The sequence below is a fragment of the Amblyomma americanum genome, chromosome 1, assembly GCF_052857255.1.
Source record: "Amblyomma americanum isolate KBUSLIRL-KWMA chromosome 1, ASM5285725v1, whole genome shotgun sequence".
Classification (NCBI taxonomy): Eukaryota; Metazoa; Arthropoda; class Arachnida; order Ixodida; family Ixodidae; genus Amblyomma; species Amblyomma americanum.
Window position 1 is genome coordinate 159,795,203 of NC_135497.1, and position 15,757 is coordinate 159,810,959.

Sequence of the window (15,757 nt, forward strand, 5' to 3'; positions counted from 1 at the left end):
AATCAGAATTAAAAATGTTGCTAAACATCCAATAAAAGTTGCCTCTAACATCCTACTGAATGCACTAACAGCATACTGAGCAGCACAGTGTTGTCATTAAAATCAAGTTACCTGTCCGATTCACTCCACTGTCAACTAATATGCCAAATTTCTCTTTTATCTCCACCCTCATGTTTCTGATTACTCCAATTATGCCACTGATCTTTACACTGATACACTATAAGCGCTCAAAAAGTGTTTCCATTTAATTCCTCAAGACTTACTTGTCTACGTTACATGCTCTGCAAGCTGCTGTTGGCATGTGAAACAAGCTCATTTAAACTTCCCTTTTTTTTTTCACCCTGTAGTGGGCTGCAAGTCAATTTATGACTTGATCAAATCAGATTTTTCAATGATTTTTAGTATTAACTAATTTTTAGGCATGATACGCTTTGCATACAGCATTGTGTGAACCTACATCCATAAAAAAAAATTTATCAATTACACATCTTGAAATAATGCAACAACAGAGATGCTGCATTTGGCTATTATGAGTTTTTATATGCAGTATCCTTTTTACCTCCAAAACCTACATAACATTTTCATGTCCCTAGTCGGGCCCCTCCCGACAACGCAACCCGACCGTTCCGGTTTGCTCTCCAGCATCAAACCCACAAATTTTCTGCTGTTGAGCTGCATGCATAATGTGCCATCTCTCAAAGGGACTATGCAATAAATTAATTGAGATTACGTAAAGCAGAGGAGAGAAAGTCATTTCATCACTCGTCACCCCAAAGCAAGAATTTTTGAGCTAGCATCAATAACAACCTAGATATATATATATATACGATTAAATATTACGCTCCCCCTCTCTCCCCTCAACTCGTACATGCCGGGCACTAGACAAAAATAAAGAAAACAAGTCTGGGACTGGGCCCCGCCCATAAATACGTCATCCGCTGACGTTCCTTTTGCAACTTCCGGTTGTCGCTCCTAGCACCCCAGCAGCAGCGTCGGCGGCATGATTACGGCGCGCGTCGGGCTTCTCTGCTTGTCGTCTGTTGTAGTTAGCAGTAATGGACCCGGACCTCAAGGCGCGACTGCTCGCTCTTACAGCCGCAATGGGCATCGAGCCGTATGCGTTCACGCCGTACCGGCTGAATGCCAACGACGACAGTAGCGACTTGGCGAGCCACTGCAAGTGGCTCTGGAATTCCCGACAGAAGGAGGCGGCAGAGGAAAATTGAAACCATATGCGCGAAGGCAATGCCTTGGCTCGCGCTTGCCCGAGAGGGTCGCGCGGCGGCACCAAGCAGACGATTTTCACAGCTACCGGAAGTGTGCCCGTGACGTCTTGGCTGCCGTGGCTCCAGCGCATGATAGCGCGTGGTGGCCTGGTGACATCATGGGTATAGTGACGTCTTTTTTTCACGATTTTAGTTTCAAAATCGGTCACTACGAGCACACCAATCGGCCCGCGAATTTTGAACGACACGGTTTTTAAAAATTCATAATAAATTGCCGGTTTAGTTCCGAAGACTCATACTTGGTGTGAATGATTCTTAGCATCATTTCTAAGCATGGAAAAGATTTACAAGCGATTTTTAATTCATTGCATAGTCCCTTTAAACCACACGCTGCCCAAATTACTATTTAATGACTTGGGCACATAAAGACCCACCAAAAATAAATATTCCCCAAGTTGCCCTTGCACAGCTGTTATTTGCTTTCGTGGTGTCAAAAACAGGCGAAATAGTTTCGGACTGGAACAGCTGCAAAGGGGGTAAAGGTTTCGGGCTGCAAAGGGTTAAATGTGTAAGCACTGCTCTTTTAGCACCAAACTTCAAAGGCAAAGAACACTGGCAGCATGGAGGAAATAACCGGAGGCCAGCACAATACTCCCAGTGTTCCTTTACCTCTATTCTGAACTCGGGCAGAGATTCTAGACGATGTAGGTAACTACAAGACAAAAAAATCTTTTCCTTTTTTTAAATAGCACTGTTTGCTAATGACTGCCCTCAAGTACAACGGTGTTCTCGACTAAAACATACAGCAGACTCCCATTAAGAAGAACTTGGTTAAGATGAAACCTCGGGTCAGATGCACAAGTGAGACCATTTGGTTGGTTTCCCATAGGAATCAATGTAAAAAAAAATCTAAAATAAAAAATCCACTTAAGACTAACTGTTTCGCGTATCCTTCAGCTCAGATGAACTTCTACAGCGAACACGAACCACGGTGAACCCGCGTAATGGTGCGTCCGCGCAGCACTAAGGAAAGAAAAAAATTATATAAAATGCTTCTACTCAAGTAAGCGCATCCCCACAAGATGGCTTCCGTGCACCTTCACGCAAAGCTATGGTGAAGAAGTCTTGCAAGAGCGCGCTTTGTTGAGGGAAAGCTATCTTGCCAGTGTGGAAAAGGCAGGGCACCATCGTGCGTGCCTACGCTGACGCAGATCTCGGCATCACGTGTGCGTCAGGTGCTGAATGTTGCCCCCACAAACTAAAAGGCGCGTAAGCTCGAAGTGCACCTGCTCATTGACTTGGGGTTTAAAAACACGAGGGCCGCATTTTCAGCAAATGCGGCGTCGCAACACACGTAATTGCAGTGCAGAGATAACGATAACCAGATATCAGCGACACGCACTCTGCCTGCAGCGTACGGAAAGGCACGTGGTGTGCCTGCTCGTGGCATTGGTAACAGCTGCGCTGCAGAAGGAGCATGATAAGAGAGATGCATGGCTGCCCTGCTGGGTACCTTCGAAGCGCTCGGAACAGGATGGAAAGCAAAAAGAAAACTACACCAATGCCATTTTCAACTAGGATAACATACTAAGCTTATTTCATGTTCTGTCTTCAGCTCACTTCATATAGTGCAATGCATAGTGTAATAAATGCACTTTATTTACAATTATCCTCTCTCTGGAATGTTATATTCCCAGTCTTCATGAAACATATATTTGGACACACCTAGCATACTTACACACCTTTTTTGGGGGCATTTCAGTTTAGACCAACTTCTGATAACACAAATTTTCTGGTCCCCTCAGTTTCGTTTTAAAGGAAGTCTACTGTATCTCTGTTCAATATATAGGATTTGTTATTGATTCTTTTGTTCTGAATAGACAACAAAAAAACAGAGAATCAACTGAATGAGCACTCAGCAGTTGGATCAAGAAGCAAGCCATAAAGAACTGACATTTTTTTTAAGAAAATGGAAAAAGCACCAAATATCAGCACTGAAGAAAGAAAATACTTACGCAGTAAAAGAGCGCAGCTTTGCTTCTACACTTCGATGACGAAGGCAAAGGCGAGTGAGTGCCTTGCCAACTTCTTTGGTGGCACCTGCAAAGTTACTTAAGTGAGCAAGGCCTCAAGACATTATCATTACTATTTTATAGCACTGCAACAACCTCAGAACACGATTAACTCAAGCAGATACATACTTCATTACAGCAGTGGCATAGATTCTCAATGTCATAGATCCTTCCTATCGCATACAAAAAGCCTCAATTATAAAAAGTTTTAAGCAGGGCCAAACTAACAGTGTTGATACGCACTGCTGACCACAGAAATCTAACACTCACACATGTTTTGTGAAAGAATATCAGTCGAAAGTTAGAAACCACCCCGTGCTGTAAAATGGCATACGAGAAGCTATATTCAGAGGAAACTATTTTTGGTGGATATTCTTCTCAGTGCACAATAATTAGTTTTTGCAGCAGAACTCCAGATGGTAAAAGAAATTTGTCAACAAGCAAACTTTGCATTGTATTACCTTGATGTCATGTAGTTATCAAGTATGCTCACAGAGATTCAAAGAAGTTTTCTGTGAGCTTTTAAGAGGAACAGTTGAATGTCCATTTTAATGGGCCCCATAAAAAGCTAGTTGAAACGGACGACGCCGGTGATTTTTTCACCTCCACGAACTTTACACTTTTATTGTTTCAGCGCAAATGAATTTTAAATTTTAAACGGGCAACCTTGCATGTGTGATGCGACACTCAGCACACCCATCAATATTGGCTCGCATTTTTTGAAGGACGAAGTTTCAAGCTTGTTTTTGGTCGTGTCACAAAAAAAGTGATCCAAGCAGTCATCACTTTATCCAATCAATGAACACATGATAGGTTCTATGAAGTATCTGTGACGTCATAGTTTGGTCTGTCATGACGCCATACTTTGCTTGAAGCCCAGTTTCGGTTTCCCGGTTCTTGCAGTTTTAAAATATTTCTACTCGGTATTTTAAAAAATGACTTTCCATACTGATGAGAGGGGACTTTTAAGAAATGTGATGCGATGATCAGCTAAAAATATTCAAATCAAAAAACCCCCAGAGTTGCCGTGTAACAAACATTTTAAATGTAACTGTAGTCTTCTTCCCAAGCTTGGAAGAGCATTGTCGTATCCATAAAGGGACAGTTTACTGTCAGAGAGGAGTACAAGATATTGGCATATGTTTATAGATCTTTTCCTTATTCATGTTTTGGGAAAAATTAACATTTTAATGCGATAGCATTAAGAGTCCCAGTAGCATCATCCCATTGGTGCTTTGAAACGAAACTCATGTCACACGTCACACCAAATGTGACGCCACATGTGGATCTGTGCAATGAAAGTCATTACAAAAGAATGACAGGTAATGCAAACTGAAGGTCGCAACAAGTCTCAAATGGTGTACATTTGCAAACTAAATGATTTCGCTTAAAGAAAAATTTGAAGAATTTTTGTCGGGTTTTGACCCTGCGACCCTTAGGTTCAGAGCCAGACACGCTACTCCTAGGCCACGTAGGCATGCTCATATGGCTTGAGTACAAGCGGAGTTTATTATGTATGGTATTTTAAGACTGTGTGCTAATGAGTATGCGTGTAACTGGAGAGCTTCTAATTGGGCAGTGATGATTAAGTGAGTAGCAAAGTGCATGCTGCCATTTCATTTCCTCTTTGCTTGATGTGGCATAGTGGCGCCGGCGTGCAGCGCCACTGAAAAACCCCCACAATGGTATATGCGCCGCTGCTCCACTAGATCACGCGCAAGCAGTATAAAGTGCCTGTCACCTTCATTTTATTCAGTGTCAGTGTGTGAAGAGAGTCCGCTGAGGGGACCTATCAATATTAATGCTATCGTGTCATACCCTTAAGGTGGAGCTTCAGTGCCCCTTAATTTTTTTAATTAGCAAAGAAAGCCATGCCAGAACCAACAGTAGCACCGGGCTGTGCTCAAACTTTGCGGCTCTCTATGTAGTCACCTGGAGTGGACATACTACACTATGAACAGGACTGAGCGGCATTTGGAGGGTTATTATTGCTGAAAGATACTCTAGATATCATACTTTTTTGTCTTTTGCAACTGCGTACCATTTCTAACACAGTTTAATGTTTCTTTTTCATCACTTCTTAAAATGTTTTGATAAAGCTGACTACCACTACACTGACAGCACTGCATGCACCAGCAACGTTGCAGCCGACAAAAAATGGTTGCTGGTATGTGCGACAGACATCACTAGACTTGTTTTATTGAACATTTTTTAAAACCACATTAATCTTTCAATAAGACCTATGCTTCTCACTTAATGTCACATGCATTACTACCCCCATGGGTTGCCATTGTGCGCAACCTAGGCGGTGGCGTTGTCGCGTCTATAATGTCAGGGTTTGCAGAGGCAGACTAATACGAGAAAGTGACAACTCCATATAGAAGAATTACCTTCGAAATTTTTCAGCCATGTTTCTCATCCCCCACAGCCAGGTATATGTTTATGAGGACCAAGAATTTTGAATTGCAACAACAAAATATGGCCAATAAAACGCAGTAGACTGTCCCTTCATAGTTCAGAGGTGAAACAGAAATCAACAATCTCAAATCAAATGTGCTGAGCACGCTACAATCAGTGAAGCACACAAAGAAAAGTGCATTAATATAAATGAATATTCACTTGAATAACATTGCCACTGCATACAATCAGCATGCAGTATCAACGAAATAACCACATTTTTGTGGAACACAGCACAAGAAGCAGCTTGCAAGAAAGCAGCCAAATGCTTTCTTTCAAGCTTCCTGTGAATGAAGCTGTAGATTAATTCAGTCTCATGCTGCCAACTGTCAGTCTTCTGGAGGAATTCATTTTTCATCAGCTAAATGTTTTTTTCTGAAGAATCTGAATTCGTTTTATTTGTGGCCCCACGAATTAAATTAGGTTGAAGAAAAATTTTCCTTTCGTGCAACTCCCTAGTAATGAAAATTTTTTGTACCTCAGAATGTCTGTAATATTCAAGCCTTGGTAAAGTAGCAAGTGATGGCATGATGTAGCAGAAGTGTCACAAAGGTCAACTGCCCATGGTGCAGATATCCTCATGCCCTGATTGATCATGCTATTTGCTAAAACATACAACACATAATTCAGTATAAAATCTTATAACAAGCCTACTTTTATAAGTTTATTTCTATAGAAAAAACAGAAACAAGCACCCGACTTTTTTTTTAAAAGCATGGCATTAATGAAGATACAGACAGAAAAAACATTTTATGACATGGAAGAATGCCTGGACTGAGACTTAACATTAACAGAGCAAACAAATTCGCAACAAATGCAAATATTGTCTATGCATGAAAAATAATGTGTATTGAAATGGCAGAAATGTTCTGCATGTAAATTGTACAAAGATGAGGGGAAAGTATGTTTTCATTGCCACCTGAGACATTCCAAGTATGAAGGCCTTGCGCCCGGGCCTCTCTCAGAGCTGCACAAAGTGCAGTCTGCACACCTTGCCCCCCTCAGCAGCATCTCCAATGCTTCTCATAACCAAAAGTCAGGCGGAAGTCTGGGTCAATAAATATCCAGAAGGGCCACCTACTTACCTTTTGTGTTTGTAGCCATGTCTGCCACCTTTTGGAATGAATCTAAGAAGGCTGCTGAGACCGACGCAGTGATCCTTGCAAAGAAAAGTAAACAACTGCGCTGTACAAGGTTGCTTGTGAAGGTAATGAAAATCTGAACCAGTGCCAGAAAAAGAGGCTTCATGCCTGCAATGGACTGTCACTGCCTTTATATTTATGTCTCACACCAATATCACAGGATAAGGAAGTCATGGTTACAGATGTTATAAGTGCAAGGGCTATACACTATCAAATGGGATCAGAAGAACAGAATTATCAATGCCAACATCACACATGCGCAAAGGCTGAGGTGGGGCAGAAAGTAAGCAAGTAAAAAATACAGCTTCTTGAGGCTGTCCAAAATGAAAGTGAAGTGCTACATAAACATGTGGCCTCAGAAGGCCAAAAAAAGGGTTTTGAGGCATCACATTCATAACAATGAAAAAAAAAAAGGCCCACAAATCCATGGAGAAAAATCACTTACTTGAGCTGGGAGTGCAGCTTGCTTGCCTTTGCTAAGAAGTCTTCCCATATTGGAGTTCCACCCTGAAAGAAAAATATCTAGGTTACTAAATGACCCCAACGTGTAACAAACAACCATCAAAAAGTACAAGCTTTGTCCATAAAGTTCCAAGACTGAGCACATTAAAAAAAATGCGTTTAACATTGAAATGATTTGTGCAGCACCCCTTCGAAATAATCTCTCTAGCAGACTATACACAGCTTTCAATGCTTCTTGAGGTCTTGGAAACAGTTGGAAAACACTTCTTTTAGCACGGCTGTCAGCTCCTTTGTCGTGGCATCTTGAATGGCTTCCACACTCCTCATCCAGCGACCTTTTAGGGCTCTCTTCACACGAGGAAACAGAAAAAAAAACACATAGGGTGAGGTCAGGTGAGTATGGCAGATGGGGAAGTACAGTAATGCTGTGCTTGGCGAAAAATTTTGTCACGTTGAGAGCAGTGTGCGGCCTTGCATTATTCTGGGGAAGGCTCCATTCTCTAGACGCCCATAAGTCATGGCGACGCGACGACGTCGCAGTGCATCACGCATGTGTTGGAGAATGTGGATATAAAACTCCCGATTCACCGTCTGCCCTTGTGGGATGAACTCGTGTGTATGACACCTCTGGCATCGAAAAAAACTATCAGCATTGTCTTTGTTTTGGTCTTCTGCCCCCACACCTTTCTCCACGCTGGAGAGCTTGTGGACCACTATTCGGCACGCTGTCTCTTTGTTCGAGGATCGTATTGGAAATACCATGTTTCGTCTTCAGCAATGATGCTGTTGACGAATGCAGCATCCTTCTCTGCCTCAGAGAGCAAATCAGCGCTCACTGATGCCCGCGTGTCCTTCTGGTCCTGTGAGAGAAAGTGTGGCACAAGTCTGGCATTCAGCTTTCGTTTCCCCAAGTTGTCATGCAAAATTTGGTGGAACGTTGTGTTGCTAATGTCGAGAGCATCTGATAGCATGCGGACTGTAATGGGGCGGTCTTGCTGTACGATTTTCCTGATCCGAGCCACGTTGTTTTCATTCCGTGAGGCTGAAGGGCGCCCCTGCCTGGTGTTGTCTTCCACCGACGTTCTCCCCGAAATAAACCTCTTGTGCCACTCGAAAACTCGCGGCCGCGTTAATGTCTCGTTGCCGTAAGCGTCACGGAGGAGCTCATATGTCTGTGTGGCTGTTTTGCCAAGCTTCACACAGAATTTTGTTTACATGCTGTTCGAGGTGGACGTCCATCTCTCCACATTCACTCACAGTAGAATGCGCAAACAACTAGTGACGTATTTTTCTACATGTAGTGCCATCTAGCGGCTGCCACAGCAATTAACATAAATAGCCCAGGTCAGCCTGAAAAGATGGCACTGCACATACACACCAACATTTGTTTTGGGGAATCATCTCTAGAGAAAAAAAGAAATCAGTCTCGAAACTTTGCAGACGAAGGTTGTATAATACACGCCAGATACACGGAAGCAGTTTTCTTTGCAATGGCACTACAATTCTACAAGAAGCACATATAGAAAGCCACTGCCTTTATGAAGCCCATATCCGATGCAAACAATCCGGATATTCTTCATGCTATAACACATGAGCGTATTAACCATGAAAGCACATATCCCTAGCAAACAAACCATCTTTCATGCCCTAGACATATGTCTCGAATTAAATTAGCCTTCACAATTAGCCTTGTTTGTTAGCCAAATTTCCAGCTGTTTTCCAAATTTTTCAGCTCTCCAAATTCCTCTCATTGGGAGAAAGCTGGGAATGGGCAGGGGAGCTGGGGTAGCATCTGTCCCGTCATCTTCATTGTAGTGCCTTTTAGTGCTTTACACAGTAGATGAAAGCCAGGGTTGGGGACGCAATATAATCTGCAGGCATTTAGTGTTCGGCAATGCTGCAGAAGCTAGTACATCTGAATTAGGCTCACCTGCGCCCTTGGCCATGTGTGGCTTCGCCATACCATACAGATGCCTCTGCTTCTATACTCTGTTTCACACTCTGCATGCAATGTTATGGAAGCTACGCAAGTAGTGCACCCGCAAAAGCATATCACTCTGCCGTCAATCACTTACACTTCTCGAAGCCTTGGTGGACGTTTTCTCGAACACATTGAGCATGCTCGGCATTGCAAATTACGAGAAGGCAGTCAGGTGTTCAGTTATTGAACACTTTGATTACGACTGTCCCTGATGGTGAACTACTTTTTGGGCTTGGTGAAGTCAGAGCGAATAGGAGTGTCAGCCGTGTATCACTGCGCAACCCATCACTCTTGCTTCTTGAGGTCTCACCCAGAGGCAGGACAAAAACGTGGTAATTAAGTGGTTTTTCAGGAACAGAAATGGTGCAGTAGCCATTCCGCCTCAACCGCGCCGTGATAGAAGGGAGGAAGGTGGGAGTGAAAGAGGAGAGAAACATTAAGTGCTATAGTGGAAGAGGTAAAACGAAGTGCAAGACATTCCCAGTCGCAGTACTTGAGCTTTGTCACAACGAAATATGCTTGTCTGCATTTTGGACGTTGACGAACTACTTTTCAGGAGCGGAAGTAGCCAGCGCGAAGAGGCATGCTAGCTTTCGAAGTGTTGCACTGTATGTAGTATGAAACAGAGTATAATAGCTCTGTACAGCCTCCTCCTTTCTTAAACCAATTTTTTCCACACTTCTCCAGGGATACTCCATGCTACCTGAATTTTTGAGTGTGACCAGTTTTCTTATAGTCGGATACAACTTAAGTCTGCAGTGAAGCTCCGCCTACATTTAGGACCGGCACACAGAATTCCTCCATGACAATAAAGTAGTCCATTACTAAAACTTCTCTCGTCACTTAAACAAGAAGCTAATCACGAGAAAAAAGTTATAAGGTCTAGAATTTTGGTACCTGGCTTGTTTAAAAAAGTCAAACATTAAACAGCTGATCTCATTTACTTTTGTGACTGGCTAATGAAGCAATACAGTACACCTCGGATCGTGGCCCAGTGTTAACTACTATTTTTTAAAGTAGTATCCTACTATAGACAATTACGATGTAAGTAGCTGGTTTTCCCTTTCAGTACCACAGCGCACGTGCATACATGCACGCACACACACACACACAGAAAGTTAAGATTAATAGAGCATTTTCTCTTTCAGGGCGAAAGATTCCAATGGGAACAATTCAATGTTGGGTGTTGGGTGTTGGGTTTTATGGCACATAGGCAGCTAAGGCCATCATGCGCCAAACTCAAGGTGTAGAATTGGCTTTCTGTAGAATGTTTACGAATATCAAAAAATGCCGATGGCGTAGATGACCTAAAAACATTGTGCTGCCTAGTAAAAGAAGAGAAGAAATTTGGAAATCGCTAATGGTAAAAGCGTTAAAGAAGGTCAGGCAGCCTTAGCGGCTATCCTTGGCTAGGCAAGGATCCTGAGGCTCCCAACCAATCAAATAAAAAGCCTCAGCCTACTTCTCAGGAATGAGAAAGTGGCTGAGGTGTATCATGTAATAAAGGGAACCAGTGGTTCAAAAATTACAGTTTTTCGAGGACGGCCGCTGCTTTTAAAAAGCTAAAAACGGAGGGTATGTTAACAATGGCATTATCAGCTAAGAGCAATGTTGGGTGAAGAGGAATGTATTCATGATAAAATTGAGTGAAGTACTTTTTTCTTAGTTTTTCTAGTTTCACACATGAGAATAAAATGTGGTTAACAGTAAGTTCTTCTCCGCATTCCACACAACCAGGTTTATCTTGTTTTGTTAGCAGGAAGTTGTGCGTGAGGTGCGTGTGGCCAATTCGCAGACGGCATAAAACCACTTCTTTAAAACGTTCCTGGTGCACACATGACTTAAATTCACCCAAAACTGGTTTTACAAAGTGCAGTTTATTATTCACTTCGCTGTTCCAACGCGACTGCCATTTTTGTCTTAATTTCTGTTGAACTAATTTCATACAGTCATTAAAGGGTATATCTACTTTTTTTATTTCCTTGCCCCGAGCTTGAGCGGCACACAAATCTGCTCTCTCATTTCCTTTTATTCCGACGTGGCTCGGGACCCAGCAGAGTTTAATGTTCTGTCCTCGAGCTGCTGCTGTTACAATGTTGTGTATGATGTCCCCAAGTATAGGAGTGGTTGCGTTTCTAGAGTGGAGGGCTGTAAGTACACTTAAAGAGTCTGTGTAAATAATAGTGTTTTTGAGGTTCTCGTTTAGTATTTTTTTTGTTGCCACACATACTGCGTAACATTCTGCGCTGAAGATGGATGCGCACTGTGGAAGTCGCATTGCTGTCTCCGAATTTCCTCGCACCACTGCGCTTCCTACGTAAACATTCGTTTTTGAACCGTCAGTGTAAAAGTCCGTAAAACTACTGTATTTTTCTTCGAGTGCAAGGAATTCCTGTACTATATGTTGTTTTGGAGTTTGTGTTTTTTGGAACTGCGTAAGGGTAAAATCACAGATTGCCGGAAAATTGTGCCATGGAGGCAGTGGAGCTCGTCTTCGAGCAATGGCAGGTAATGTGTCCAGTACTCCGAGGTTTTGACACATCTCTTCAAAACGCAGGAGGAGTGGCCTGGTAGCTTGTGGTTTGTTGTTAAAAAGTGTTCTTGATGGGCACTTTGTGACTATGGGGTAACATAGGTGTTTGGGAAGCGAACGGATTTTTAAAACGTACGAGCACGTGAGCATGGTTCTTCGGTCCTCGAGTGACGGTTCGTTGGTTTCTACATAAAGACTGTTAATTGGTGATGTCCTGTAAGCACCAGTGGAGAGACGCAAACCCAAGTTATGCACTGTATCTAGTCGTTTAAGGTATGATGGTCTCGCTGACCCATACACTATACATCCATAATCAAGGGTAGAGCGTACTACAGAGCGGTAAATTTTTAGAAGGCATGTCCTGTCGGCACCCCAATGTTTTCGTGACAGTACTTTGAGTATGTTGAGGGATCGGGAGGCTTTCTTTTTCAGTGCATTTATATGAGGCAGGAAAGTGAGCTTTTTGTCAAAGGTTACGCCTAGGAATTTGTGCTCATTTTTCACCGGTAGCTGTGTTTTGTTCAGGTGTATAAATGGGTCAGCCTGTAAGCCTCGCTTAATAGAGAAAAGAATGGCCACGGTTTTCTGTGTGGAAAACCGGAAACCGTTCTCGTCTGCCCAGGTCACCAGTTTATCCATTGTCAGCTGTATTTGTCTCTCGCATGTTACCAGGTTTGAAGATGTGCAGGCTATTTGCAGATCGTCAACATAGACGGAATACATAATGGCCTTCGGAATTACTTTGGCTATGGAATTTACTTTAATAACAAACAATGTCGTGCTCAAAATACACCCTTGAGGAACCCCGTTCTCTTGAACGAAGCCCCTGGACACGGTTGATCCTAGGCGCACTTGAAATGAGCGGTCGGAAAGAAAGTCCTTCAGGCAGTTCAACATCCTGCCACGGATGCCAAGATCTGCTAAGTCACAAAGGATGCCGAACCTCCAGGTGGTGTCGTATGCTTTCTCGAGGTCAAAAAAGACGGCAAGACAGTGCTGTCTGTGTATAAAAGCCTCTCGGACAGTATTTTCCAGGCGAGTTAAGTGGTCTGTTGTTGAGCATGCTTTCTTAAAACCGCACTGATGGATGTCAATAAGCTCAAGAGATTCAATCAGAAAAGTTAGTCTTTTATTCAGCACACTTTCGAATGATTTGGCAAGGCAGCTGGTAAGGGCTATCGGCCTGTAACTAGTAGGGCATGTTGGTTGTTTTCCAGATTTCAGGAATGGAACAATAACTGCTTTCTTCCAGGCTTTCGGCAATCTTCCGAGCACCCACACTTGGTTAAAAAACTTCAAGAGCGCCTCCACAGATTGCTGGGAAAGATGTGCTAGCATTTCGTAATGTATATTGTCAGGGCCAGGTGCTGTCTTTTTTCCGGCCGAGAGAACTTCGTTTATTTCTTGGAGTGTTATTAAACCATTGTACGGTTCTTTTGTGCAGCCCGTTGTTGGAAGTCTATGTTTCTCCACTGCATGTTTATGCTTTAAAAATGTTTCTGTGTAGTGTGAAGAACTAGAAATGTTTGAGAAATGTTCTCCCAAGATGTTTGCCTGTTCCTCTATATTTGTCTGTGTACCTGGATCTGTTAAGAAAGGAATTGTGTAAGGAGAAAAGCTTCTGTTAAACTTGTGGACTTGTTTCCACATTTTTTTGGACGTAACTGAACTATTTATGCATGATACGTAGCTTCTCCATGATGTTCTTTCGGCATTTCGGCGGATGTACCGAGCTTTTGCTCTCGTCTTTTTAAAGTTGATGAGGTTATCTTGAGTTGGGTATCTTCGAAAAACTCCCCAAGCTTTATTTTGCTTCTTTTTTGCTTCCCGGCATTCCTGCGTGTACCATACCTTGTTGTTTTGTCGTACTATTCCTGACGATTGCGGAATAGCTTGGCACGCAGCATCAATAATGCAGCTTGTAAAAATTTCATTCAGTTCGTCAACGTTAAGACTGTTTGAAAATAATTTCTCCAGGCTAGCCTTTTCTCTAAATAGTTGCCAGTCGGCTAGGTGTAGTTTCCAACGGCGTGGTTTACTAGGGATGACTGATGGTGGTGATGAAAAGTTAATCACTACCGGAAGATGATCGCTTCCGTACGGGTTGTCGAGAACATCCCACTTAAAATCGGTAAAAACGGAAGAAGAGCTAAAAGATAAATCTATGCAACTCATTTTTCCTGAGGCTGGAGAGCAATATGTGGGTTTGCCTGTATTGAGTAGGCAAACATTATTGCACAGAATAAAATCTTCTAATATACGGCCCCTAGTGTCTGTCTGTTCACTCCCCCAGAAAGGAGAGTGTGCATTAAAATCCCCAACTACCAGATATGGCTCTGGTAGCTGATTAAAAAGTGATTCAAGGTCATGAAGTGTTACTGTGAGGTGTGGCTGAAGGTATACTGAACATATGGTAATTGTTTTAAAGCTAATGACGGTGACTGCAATGGCTTCATAATTCGTCTGCAGCTGGATTTCACGTGTTGCAACACCGCTCTTAACAATGACAGCAACACCTCCAGAGAGCCTATCTGCCTGCTCACGGTCACGGCGAAAGACTTTATAATTCTTAAAAATATTTTTTTGTAAAGGTCCCAAATTGGTCTCCTGAAGGCACAGTGCTACAGGAGACATAGAGCGTAGGAGATCTGTTGCATCGCTGTAGTTATTTAAAATTCCACGGCAGTTCCAGTGGATAAGGAACGCCATGATTATTTTAAGGAGGAGTGTTTTGAGACCTCAGGTCCCTCCTTGTTGAGGGCCTGTTATCGTGGTTTTTTCTTTTTTTCGGTCAAGAGAGCCCCGTCGCCGTTGCGACCGAGGCGAGCTTTGACTTGTATCCATCGCCTCCATGGAGGCGCTGGAGTTCCGCGGGGAACCCGCGGGCAGAGGGGTGGTAGACTTCTCCCGAACGGGGGAAGCCTTGCGGGCTGCCGACTTGGAGGACGGCCGGCCCGTGGAACAATTCAATGTCAACAAGCACTCAACACTAGCAATCATGAGAAATTATGCTAAATACAACACTTAATCATATACTGTAAATGCGACCTCATCTAACTTTTCACACCTCCACATGGTGCTCTTCAGAGCCTTCTTGTAACACTGTGCTGTCACAGACAAGGCTCTATGATGGCAGCCATCATGGCAACAGCACGCAAGAAATGTAGTTACAGCAACGACTGCCAGGTTTTTCCCCGATAAGCAGCATCAAAGTATAGCTTAAAAAAAAAAAAAAAGACCAGCTAATCTCTCTTCCACACTTGCACCAACCATTTTTCCATACACCAGGAAAAGAAATATAACAAAATCAATTTTTTTGCTTGACATTCAATGAGCATCAAACTGAACACTATGTACGGCTTCCGCTTATGTAGTTAGTACCCTGAAGTCTTAAAAGGAAATAGAACTAAAAACCTTATCTCGATGTCTCAGAAGATGACTGATACTTTTAGTGCTTTATGACACGGTTTTGAGTGAGTTAATGTCCTTTCAAATTTCGCACAATGATGTGCAGATCACATAAGTGATCCATCTTAAGCACATAAAGAGCACTTCTTATACTGGCCTGCATCTACCCTGAATGGAGCTTGGTCAACTAGGGGTCCTCAAAGTAGGTTCCCTGGATGCTTCTTGGATTCCTATATAAATCAATGCATGCCTCAAACCCCCCTTTCCTTTACCAGCTTTATTTTGGAACTAATCATACTGTAACTACTCATAGCAAACTCACTATTGTCGGATACAACTTAAAGTGTGCAGTGAAGCTATGCCCACATTCAGGAACGCCGCACAGAGTTCCTCCGCGACAAAGAAGTAGTCTGTTGTTAAAACTTTTCTTGTTACCTAAACAAGAAGCTGATTACAAGTTGCAAGCTCTAGAATTT

At 42.8% G+C, this 15,757-nt stretch overlaps 1 protein-coding gene across 2 annotated transcripts in view; it reads right to left on the reverse strand.

The window, feature by feature from the left end:
- The window catches only part of LOC144114049 (uncharacterized), an 84,841-nt gene that overhangs the window by 68,429 nt on the left and 655 nt on the right, over positions 1 to 15,757 (reverse strand). Inside the window, exons 2-4 of one of the 2 annotated variants that reach the window (XM_077647500.1) lie at positions 7,343 to 7,404; positions 6,841 to 6,914; positions 3,242 to 3,326 (exon numbers count right to left, since the gene is read on the reverse strand). In XM_077647500.1, coding sequence (XP_077503626.1) covers positions 3,242 to 3,326; positions 6,841 to 6,914; positions 7,343 to 7,404 — 221 coding nt within the window. Of the gene's footprint in view, positions 1 to 3,241; positions 3,327 to 6,840; positions 6,915 to 7,342; positions 7,405 to 15,757 lie in introns of those variants that run through there. The other variant, XM_077647501.1, reaches the window with a different exon arrangement.